This window comes from Lontra canadensis, unplaced genomic scaffold (assembly GCF_010015895.1).
Source record: "Lontra canadensis isolate GAN:19392208 unplaced genomic scaffold, GSC_riverotter_1.0 scaffold36, whole genome shotgun sequence".
Taxonomy (NCBI): Eukaryota; Metazoa; Chordata; class Mammalia; order Carnivora; family Mustelidae; genus Lontra; species Lontra canadensis.
Window position 1 is genome coordinate 8,490,701 of NW_022631030.1, and position 12,223 is coordinate 8,502,923.

The following is a 12,223-nucleotide window of genomic DNA, read 5'->3' on the forward strand; positions in this document are numbered from 1 at the left end:
TGAAGCACAAAACCATTTTAATAAAATGATTTTGGTCTGTTCTTCTGTGTATCTATGTAGCTATTTATCCCTTTATATATGATTATTTACTGATATTTTACTTTGTGTATGTAATAAAATGTGAGATAACTTTTACTGCTCTTCTATTTTACTTTTATCTTATTTGAATGTCTTTTTAAAAATATGAAGGGAGAGAAATCTGAGAGGGAGATGAACCATGAGAGGCTATGGACTCTGGGAAACAAATTGAGGATTTCAAAGGGGAGGGTGTGGTGGGGAATGGGATAGCAGAGTGATGGGTATTAAGGGGGGTACGTGTTGTGATGAGCATTGGGTGTTATACGCAACTAATGAATCATTGAACACTACTCTAGAAACTAATAAGGTACTATACAGTAGCTAACTGAATATAACAAAAGAATTAAAATAATTAACTTAAAAATAATTAAAATAAGCATGCATTTTTTTAATAAAAATGAAGCAATTCTAAAAAAGGTATCGATGGATTTGTCTGTAAAAAATAAAATGTTGTCATCTGTTCCTTGTGTAATGTGCCAGGAAATTTTGTTTTGTTTTTCAGTAAGTCTTTCTGTAGTTTGTTGTGTTTTTCTAGATTGTTGAGCCAGGAAATGGGTTGTGCTGAAAATGTGAGAGGACACCACTATATATTGTCTCTTTAACTTTCACTACACTGAGGAGTAAATGCAGCATTAAAACAGATCTGATAGTATTAAAACAATCAGTAGATAAGCTGAAGGAGAGAATAGTTACTGCAATGTCATCATGTCCCAAAAGATATGCAATGTGTTGATGACTGGGGTCTATATGGTGGCAGCGTTAGGAGCTGTACCCACATGATCTCCATGATCAGACTTTCCTCTTGTGGGGTATTATCATCCAGCATTACTTCTATGACATATTTCCTCTCCTGAGGCTCTCCTGCTCCAGAACATACCTAAATAAGCTCTTCATGATACCTCTAGCTGAATTCAATCTGTTGGCAACAGCTACCATCATCATCTCTTACATCTTCATGCTCTCCAACATTCTTTTTTTTAAATTTTTTAGAAGATTAAAATTTTTTTAAGATTTTTATTATTTATTTATTTGAGAGGGAGAAAAAGAGAGCACAAGCAGAGGGAGAGGGGCAAGCAGACTCCACAATGAGCACGGAGCCTCAAGAGGGGCTCGATTCCACCACCCTGAGCTGATGACCTGAGCTAAAATCAGGAGCTGGGCGCTCAACTGACTGAGCCACCAGGCGCCCCTCTCCAACATGCTTTGAAAACCCTCAGGGGCAGGCAGGTCCAAAGATTTTAGTACTTGCATTTCTCATTTACAGCTGTTGGAAACTTTTATGATTCCATCATACTTATGCATTTGAAGCAATCTCTAGTAGCAGCAACATGGCTCAGGAGAAGTTTGCCCCCGTATTCTACACCACCGTGGTCCTTACTGATCTATGGGGGCATCCCTTGAGCTAGAGCTTGAGAGATAAGGATGGAAAGAATGTGCTGAGAAAAGTCATGGGGAAGAGGTATGGAGGGCCACAGGGTAGCAGTCAGAAGCAGTAAAGGTCATGGTCATAGTGTGCTTCTTTCTCTTTAACTAACTTCCCCTTCTGTTTCTTAAAAGAAACATGCCATTCTAATCTAATCTGAATGTGAACTTCATTAATGGCTTTTTCAGATTTACTGAAATTTCATGTTTTTTCTCTTTTCTTACACTTGTTTATTATCATAGTATAGAATCCTAATATTGAAAAACCTTTCATTTTTGTAATAAATCCTATTTGGTCAGAGCACATTCTCTTCATATTCTGGGGCTGGATTCTGTTTAGAAATATATATTTAGATTTGCTATGGTGAGTGCTGTGAAGTGTGTAAACCTGGCGATTCACAGACCTGTACCCTTGGGGATAAAAATACATTATATGTTTATAAAAAATAAAAAAAAATTAATAAAAAAAAGTTGGACAAAATAAATAAAAGTTAAAGCCGATTCCACAGAAAAAAATATATATATTTAGCATTTTTGCTTTGATATTCTCAAATGTTATTTCTTCATAATATTTTTTGTTTTTATCACTTCTAGGTATCATGTGTTACTTTCTTCATAAAAATTCTTGGAAAATTTTCTTTATTTGTATTCTCCAGATTTTTTTAAACGTTTAGACTATTTTGTTTTTGAAGGTTGTCTAGAATTACCTTTTGAAAAAGTCTGGGTCTGATATTTTTCTCTGTGGTAGTTTATTGATAACTTTAATGGAAATTGATCTGTATTACTATTGCTGGTAATACAATTTGGTCAACTGTATTTTTCTAGAAAACTAGCCATTTAGCTAAGTTTCAAAGCTTATTTTTATAATGATATCAAATTTTTGGGATGCCTGGGTAGCTCAGTCAGTTAAGTGTCTGCCTTTGGCTCACATCATAATCCCAGGGTCCTGGGAGTTCTTCCAGTAGGAAGATATATTCTTGGGATTATCAAAAGGAGGAACACAAATAAAGATAAATAAGCTTTGTTAGAATAGTGGGATTTTGGCAGATCCAGACCTACTGATTTCATATTTCTCCAGTAGAATAATTTCCCAAGATAAAATCTGAGAATAATGCTATAAAAACCATACTGGCAAAGGCAAAAAAATAAAAAAAGTAAAGGCATAAAGGCAGCTCATTTCAACTGCTGGTTTAACATGTAACAATGAGCAAAGGGAAGCAACATGAGATGGAAGTTCAAATTTTAGAAATTCAATGGGACATTCCTTGGAGGTAGAGGAGAACAGCCGAGGGCTGCAAAACATCAGAGGCTTATTTCATTATAACCTCCCTCCAAAACAACAAATAAACATAGAAGAAATATTACATGAGACCCAGGATGTGTGAAAAACCCAGAAAAGACATTGTCTAGAGTGTGTGGTACTTACTTATGCAGTAAGACCACAAGCTTGGAAACACCAACCAGAGTTTGGTTCAGGAATCCACTGAGAACAATCTCCAACTGAAACAAATGTGGGTGTTATACCCTCCCTGTGAAGCATTTCACAAACTTTATTGCAACAGGTAGTGGAAACCCCACACAGTCCTGAAAATGCCTGCTCAGAGGTCCCTTAGTAGGGAACCATCATGTCACAAAACAGAGAGAGAAAGACAGAGACAGAAATGGGAGAGAGAGGAAGGGAGGGAGAGGTGGGAGAGAGGGACAGTCAACAAAGAAATAAAACAGAAATGAAGAGATTCTGAATATGCTGAAAAAAAAAAAAGGAAAACATTTTCTGTAAGACCTACTGACTAGAATTGCCCTTCTTGTTCTGTAACTTTTTACAACCTTGTTTCTTTTTCTTTTCCCCTCTTGTGTATTTGTCTCATTCCCTCAAGAATTAATGGAGCTGAGGGACAGTTACATATCTCTTAGCATTCTTATCAGAAGAAAACTCAGCACCTCTGACACAACAGGTATTCAATAAAGCAAACACAGAATATAAGGGGAAAAAATAGCACTGGAGAAAATATTCTCATTCCTCTTCTACCACAGTAAGTAAAAAATAAATAAATAAAACTATCTAAACCTTAGTTTTCCTGCCCAAAAATAAGAACACTAAAACCTGCTATACTAAACACATTTTTATTTCATTGAGGAAATGGAATCAATTATAGATGGGGAAGTATTTTATTTATTTATTTATTTATTTAAAGATTTTATTTATTTATTTGACAGAGGGAGATACAGCAAGAGAAGGAACACAAACAGGGGGAGCGGGAGAGGAAGAAGAAGGCTTCCTTCTAAGCAGAGAACCAGATGCGGGGCTTGATCCCAGGACTCTGGAATCATGACCTGAGCCGAAGGCAGACACCCAATGACTAAGCCACCCAGGGACCCCTAGATAGAGAAGTATTTTTGTTGTTGTTGTTATTTTTTTTTATTAACATGTAATGTATTATTAGCCCCAGGGGTACAGGTCTGTGAATCGCCAGGTTTACACACTTCACAGCACTCACCATAGCACATACCCTCCCCAGTGTCCATAACCACACCACCCTTTCCCTACCCCCCGGCCCCTGGCAATCCTCAGTTGGTTTTGTGACATTAAGAATCTCGTATGGTTTGTCTCCCTCCCGATCCCATCTTGTTTCATTTATTCTTTTCCTACCACCCAAACCCCCCATGCTGCTTGTCGACTTCCTCATATCAGGGAGATCATACGATAGTTGTCTTTCTCTGATTGACTTATTTTGCTAAGCACAATACACTCTAGTTCCATCCATGTCGTCACAAATGGCAATATTTCATTTCTTTTGATGGCTGCATAGTATTACATGACATATATATACCACCTCTTCTTTATCCATTCATCTGTTGATGGACATTTAGGTTCTTTCCATAGTTTGGCTATTGTGGATATTGCTGCTATAAACATTTGAGTGCACGTGCCCCTTCAGATCACTACATTTGTATCTTTAGGATAAATACCCAGTAGTGCAATTGCTGGGTCATAAGGTAGTTCTATTTTCAACTTTTTGAGGAACCTCCATGCTGTTGAGAAAGTATCTTTTAGTCCTCTGGTGAAACCATCAATAATATCACAATGCTAAATCATTTTTTGAGGAGCATGAAAAACAAATCCATGAACTTAAGTAAGAAATATTACTATGCTAATATTGTCCCTAGAACATAGTAGGCACTTCACTAAATGCAATTGTTCTTCCCAAAATAATCTGTTCAAAATATTACTCTATTGACTTCCCTCCCCAACATGAGGGCCACAAATTCTTTTTTGGGGGTTAAAAAAGAGTAGAGTCTTGGGTTACATGAGAATAAGCCATAGTCATCTAAGAGTCAAAGAATGTGAATGTTTCAATAACATAAGTAGGGAAAGGGCCCAGGGTTGGGATCAAAGGATTATTGGTGGGAAATTTCAAAGAGGAACTCTCGAAATGGGCCCAGGCTGATATTCACTAGTCATTACTGAGCAGCAAAACAGACTGCAACTCGCTTAGAAGGCAAGACAGAAAATGACTCTCCTGAAATGCTCTGCTGTCACTTCAAGGGGAATGAAACAGACTTTCTACTGACACCTACTGAGGATACATGTTTGAATTCTGTTAAGGCATTTATAATACCTAGATGAGATAGTTTACCTATAGAAAAGAAGACCAGGGATGATAATGATTCTTCTTCTCTTCTTTGTTGATTGCCTGTTGTTTCTAAGTGCCTTACATCTATTATCTTACTTAAGTCCTCAAAAGCCCTTGACATAGTCAATTCTATTTTTATCCCTATTTTACACATGAAGAAACTGTGGCACAGAGATTTTAGAAGTCAAGTCAGAATTTAAATCTAGGATGTCTTGTGCCAGGGTCCATGTTCTTTTCCATCAAGCTCTTCTGCTTTTCCTTAAAGGATGGATTAAATCTATTATTAACATCTCTTGTCTTCTAATTCATTACAAAGCCCTAAGAGGCAGACTGGAAGAAGATTTGGACTTTATGAGATGTTATTGATGGTTCAGGTTTCAGAATGTTTCAAGGAAAGGATAAATCTTGATGATGGGCAAGAAGAGGGGCATAGAGTTTGTGTGTTGTGAACAACATGGGGATTCCACACACCCTGAAGTGGTTTAAAACAAGCCTAATAGAGATCCAGTGCAAACTTCTTGATCTCAGAATTTTACCTAACACTAACTATGGCTTGGAGGAAATATGGAAAGAAAAAAACTTTTTTTTGGCACTTGAGGAACCTTTACCCTATGGAATATTGAAAGTACTCAAGGGGCTCCTGGGTGGCTCAGTGGTTAAGACTCTGCCTTCAGCTTGGGTCACAGTTTCAGGGTCCTGGGATTGAGCCCTGCATCAGGCTCTGTGCTCTCTGCAGGGAGCCTGCTTCCCCCTCTCTCTCTGCCTGCCTCTCTGCCTACTTGTGATCTCTCTCCCTGTCAAATAAATAAATATAATCTAAAAAAAGAAGAAAAAAAAAGAAAAAAAAGAAAGTACTCAAAATTACTTAAAGAACATTTTTCATAGCACCCTTAAAGGGGCACAGTGAGGTACTGTGTGTACTGTGTACTGGTGTACTGTGTGTAGCCTAGGGTAGCATTTCTCAGACAATGCTCACAATGATCTGTGAAGGAAAAGAACAAGTACAGCAAAAACAAAAAACCCAATAGCTGTGCTTCCATTTCCAGGTATGTCCATATGACTCTCTTGGAAGTCTGCTGTAAACATTTGTTCATGAAAGGCTGGGAATAGTGCAGCTAGAAAGAAATCTGTTCAACTTTGTGAACTCAGTACTTCTTATATTTATTTGATAACAAAAATGTTAAAAGATCTTAAGGGGAAAGAACTTAGAGCCTGCTCAGTAAGCCAATGAAAAAGCTTTCATATCAAAGGAGGCTTATTTCAAGGGCTGACCTCACTGCAACAGCTTTGCAACATAAGTGACTTTGCAAGTCATTTAACATAAATTTAACATAAATTTCAGAGTTACAATCTGAAAAGTGGGAATGATAATAACCCTTCAAAGAAATCTTGTGATAACTAAAATAATGAATTGAAAGCTTCATTGTCTAAAAACACTAGGGGTACTTGCGTGGTGCAGTTGATTGGGCAACCAGCTCTTGGTTTTGGCTGGTCATAATCTCAGGGCTGTGAGACTGAGCCCCATGTTGGGCTCCATGCTCAGTGTGGAGTCTGATTCAGATGCTCTCTCTCCCTCTTCCACTACTCCTCCCCTTCATGTACACACTCTCTCTCAAATAAATAAATAAATATTTTAAAAAATAAGAACACCCATTGAAATGTAATTTTAAAAAAGAAATATATTCATTATATTCATTATACAATATGAAGAGACAAAAATACACTGCCTTGGTATGAAGAAAAACACTGTGTGTTTCTTCTTCATCCTAGATCTTTCACCTTGGTACGAATGATGAAAACTTTTTAAGCATTTTGGGTGGTCAGGTTTTAAAACATTTGTGTCTCTAGATTTGGAAAGTTTGAGAGAGGTTGGAAGTGTTCAGCCATTCTTTGGGGGAGTTGGGGCATAGAAGGCTCTTTATCTCAAAGGGTGTAAAGCCTTTGACAAGTGCTTCTGAAGCCAGGAGGAAACAGAGCATTAACTGAGCAGGCCAAACAGGCTCTTACTCTAACTCCTACTGGTCTGAGAATACTCCTTCAAGATAGAGGGGAGATAGGGATTTATGTTTAATATTCTGTCCAAAATTAATACTCTACTTGCAATTGTATCTGCCCTAGCATCCATAACTCTAAGAGACTTATTATATAGGCTGGTGCATAAGAAGTTAAGGAAAATGAATAAATACATAAACAGGAAGCACTTCAGGGAAGCAAAAGCTTCAGAGTCATATGGAAAGACCAGTGACATTCTCTGCACAAGAGTTGGGTGAACTTAGACTGGATAAAATTTCTGCAGGAGGTTGTGACCCAATTCATGAAGAAATGACAAGGCAACATGGACAGAAAAGGAGAATGGAGGACATAACCAACTAGAAAGAATAGTGTGGCAAGTGCTCCTGGTAAAGCCGAAACACTGCACATGGTTAGTGTTGCTGCTAATCATCAACCACCTTCTATTAGATGGAGTAGAATTGAAATAAATGAAATGACAATTAATGACACTTACCCGGTACTGAACAGAAATTGACATTCTTAGGAATTGTTTACTTTGCTTATAGCACAGATTCTTCCTATAGCCAAGTAATAGCAAAGCCTCTTCTGTTGCCTAACGTGCACATTTGTATGTCAATGTTTGAATTATTTGGTTGGCTTAAAATAAAAGTCAAAATTCAGCTGATAGAACTAACACTCCAGATCTTGAAGTAGATCATACTTAGCGTCTCCAGTCTTCAAAGCCAGAGGGTAAAGTGACATGCAAATCTTACTTGAGGTTTATCAAGCAAATAAGGGATATCATTAGGGATACTTAACTCCCCTGCACACACAGGTCCCCCAAGACCTAGTGAGCCTAGAGATTACTGGTGTGTTCAGTATATAATAATCCTTAGCAAAAATGATATCATCCTCTTATACCCCTCCCCCATTGCTATATTTCCCAAGAGTAGCAAATTCCCCAAGATTCTTATTTTATATTTTCACATTCCCAAGGGGTTTCTGAAACACAGAGACATTAGGTCAATGATTTGCAGAAGCCTGCTATCAGTTGCTGGCTCTTCACTACTATTTCACCAAAAAAAGTGGGGGGGGGAATAATGAAAAAGAAATGTTTTCCTAAGGCTAAATTGATTCAATTTAAAGACAATCCTTTATTTTTTACTGTTATATATCTATGTACATAGATATAACATACACACACACATACACACACACACACACACACATATGAGACACAAAATTTACCATTTAGGTGTACAGTTCTGTGGCATTAAGTACATTCAAATTGTTATGTGATCATCATCCCCATCCATCTCTAGAACTTTTTCAGCTCCCTCCTCTGAAACTCTGTGTTTATTAAACAATAATTCCACATCCTCCCTCTCCCCAGCCCCTAGTTACCACTTTTCTACTTTCTGACTCTATGGGTTTGATTACTGTAAGTACTTGCATATGAGTGAAATCACACAACATTTATCTTCTTGTGTTTGGCTTATTTCACTTAGCATAATGTCTTCAAGATTCACCCAAGTTGTAGCAAGTGTCAGAATTTTTTTAAGGCTGAGTAATTTTCCATTGTATGTACATACCATATTTTGTTTACTCTTTTATTCATCAATGGAACTTGGGTTGTTCCCACCTTTTGGCTCTTGTAAATAATGTTGCTATGAACATGGTATGTAAAATGTTCTTTTGATCAAAATAACTGTGTTACTTTGAGGAGGGCATTGAGACTCTTTGAGACTCAATTTCTCATCAATAAAGTAACAGGACTTAAATAAATTATTTTTCAGATTTCTTAGTGCTATAACTTAGGGCTCAATGTGTTGCTCATCCTAGCGTCCTGGGATCATCACCTGAGTTGAAGTCAGACAATTAATAGACTGACCCACCCAGGGTGCCCTGAAGTTTCAAACTCAAAGAAGTTTGAATCAGACTTGCAGATACCGTGAAGTTGTTAATTTAATGGATAACAAAATCATGACTCACAAAAACATCTGGAAACTGGAGTGATGGATATATTCAGTGAGATTAAAATACACACGGATAATATAAGATTCAATATGTCTACAAAAATGAATAGAGTAGGGGAGAAACTGGTTAATTGCAGAGAATTAGGATTTTTGATGACAATAGAGTCAATATAGGTAAAAAGTTCTTTGTATTAGGTATACTCTTTTATAATAATTTCGTTTAAATTCAGTTTAATTAATGTACAGTGTACTATTAGTTTCAGAGGTAGAATTTAGTGACTCACCAGTTGCATATAACACCAGTAGTCATTACATGAACTGTCCTCCTTAATGCCTATCACCCAGTTATCCTATCTCTCCACTCCCTGCCCCTCCAGTAACCCTCAGTTTGTTCTCTATAGTTAAAAGTTTCTTATGGTATGTCTCTCTCTGTTTTCATCATATTTTATTTTTCTTTCCCTTTCCCTATGTTCATCTGTAATAAATAAATATATAAACAAATACACCTCTTCTCCTGCCCTCTAGGAATTTTTAATCAATTAACATCATCCTTCTTCAAACACAACCCCTAACTCACTCTCTAGTTATTAAGCACCTTCAAAATTGATATTTAATTTAATATTAATAATTAATATCCTCAGATATTCTATTTATGTTGATTGGTCCTCCCTCTTCTGCCAACATTTGTTCCTCTAATAAACATAAAATTTCCAAAGATTGACTATCAGAAAATTCCATTGTTTGGTAATCTCTAAAAATGTCTCAATCATTCTCAAGTATAGAATGCATGTTTTATAAATAATGGTGAATTTTATCTCTGGAAGAGAGAAAAAAATTACATGGAGCCTATGACAACATTTCATCTGGTTCATTTTTCTCTTGCTCCCTCTGAAAATGCCCTTTGTCGGCATGACTACCTTCCCTCAACCAACTTTCTCAGTGCATTCTTCACATCCTTGTTCCTCAAGCTGTAGATCATGGGATTCAGCATGGGGATCACTGTGGTATAGAACACTGGGGACACCTTATCCTGTTCCATAGTATTGCTAGAAGGGGGTTTGAAATACATGAATGTGATAGACCCAAAAAAGATACCCACAGCTGTGAGATGGGAGCTACAAGTACCAAAGGCTTTGGACTGTCCCTCAGCAGAGCGAATATGGAGAATACTCAAAAGAATGAAAGCATAAGAGATGAGTATAGCCAGTGTATGTGCTAAGGTATTAACTCCTCCAATAATAAACAACAGTATCTCATTGATGTGGGTGCTGGAGCAAGAGAGAGTCAACAAGGGGAGAATATCACAAAAATAATGACTGACTCCATGAGACCCACAGAAGGACAACGCTGATATGTGGTTAATATGGACTGTAGCCCCAAACAACCCCAGTGAATATACCACAGCCATCATTATGGAGATCTTATGGGACATGATAATATTGTAAAGCTGTGGGCTACAGATGGCTACATAATGGTCATATGCCATGGTAGTCAGAAGGTAGCCTTCTGCAATTATAAAAATAAGGAAGAAATAAAGCTGAGTCATGCATGCCACAAAGGAGATAATATTCTTCTCTGATACGAAGTTCACCAGCATTTTTGGGGTAATGACAGAGGAGTAGCAGAGATCAATGAATGACAAATGACTGAGAAAATAATACATTAGAGAATGAAGTTGAGAACTGATAGCAATTAAGAAAATCATACCCAGGTTCCCCACCACTGTGACCACATACACTCCAAGGAATAGTAGGAGTAGAGGTAATTGAAGCTCTGGGCATTTTGTTAACCCTTCAATGATAAACTCAGTCATGGAGGAATGATTGGAAGTAGCCATACAAGATATAATCTGTAGAAAGAAATAAGAGAAAATAGGTGCATTAGTTTTTTTTTCTGATTCCCAAATCAGAATGACATGCTATGTTTTGATTGGTTCCTTTCCTCACCAGTCTCATGACTTGATCCTTTCCAGGGATTTAAAAGGTTGAGGACAAAGACCACAAATGTAACCCAGAGCCTTGTTTCCACCTAACACTCTCAAATGCTCCTAAGTCAGAAGCCTTTCATTTTGCTCCTAGGCTTAAGCCCCTATCTACCTCACTTTCAAAGAAAGCACATACTTTCAAAACCTAATTAGTTTTTCATTAATATCATTCAAAGAAGATTGTTCATCCTCTTTCTCTGGGAATAGATCAACAGAACTTTCAGTGTTGGTTCCAACATGGCTTTGAGTCTAGCTCTGGTGATCTAAAAATAGTCTGTTTCAATTTTTCAACTCACCTATAGGAGTTGACATAATGAATATTCTCTAAAACTGAGAACTCAGAAATGTAAAAGGCTTTTATAAAGAGATGATGAATACAAAAGGCAAAGTTATAGAAACAGCTTTAATCAATTCAGACCCTGGTTCTCCCACTCTGTCCAATGGATAGAAAACTTCAGTGGGCCAGGAATTCCTTTCAATGTAGATGAGGTTGACAGAAATGTGGGGCTAAAGTCTATGCTTAAACTGTATTTTAAACCTTTCTTGTTCAAGAAACAGCAGAGAAGTAAGATTGGCGTTCACGTGTAGGTCCTGAACAATCAACAAAGTGCAGCTTCCCTCCTAATTCTTCCCTGTTGTCCATTACTAAACTCTCATTGACCTTTCTCTAAAAGCTACAGCTCAGAACAGGACAATTTCTCCTTCCCTGACTTAGTTTTCCCTAAAGCCCAAGCAGAAGATTCAGGGAAAAGGATTTCCTGCTTTACTTGTTATGTTTTTATTATCTGAGGAAAAGTGTGATAATTTTTCACTGAGGCATGTTGAATTGTATAAAATGTTCCTTTAGTTTATGATACTCAAGAAAGAATCCATGTTGTATCTAGACCTTGATATGACCTTAAATTCCAATTTCCAAAAAAAAAGAAGAAAAAATATCAATGGAGGAAAAACTCCAGAGTGATAGTTTGCTTTTTATTTTGCATGAAAAATATGCAACATGTGATCATTCTCCATGATCACAAACAAAAATTTATGAAACTTTGTGGCAGTCTATTTTTTTCTCTCTGCCTTCCACAACATACTTAAGTTGCTCAATATGTGTTGATTTAAAGGCTTAATTCTATTATTATCTTTGA

At 37.0% G+C, this 12,223-nt stretch overlaps 1 protein-coding gene across 1 annotated transcript; it reads right to left on the reverse strand.

The window, feature by feature from the left end:
• Nucleotides 1-10,016: 10,016 nt before the first annotated feature.
• LOC116874372 (olfactory receptor 8D2-like) lies at nucleotides 10,017-10,940 on the reverse strand. Its single transcript, XM_032869035.1, has one exon. It carries the CDS (start codon nucleotides 10,938-10,940, stop codon nucleotides 10,017-10,019), a length of 924 nt encoding a protein of 307 aa, XP_032724926.1.
• Between the last annotated feature and the right edge of the window lie 1,283 nt (nucleotides 10,941-12,223).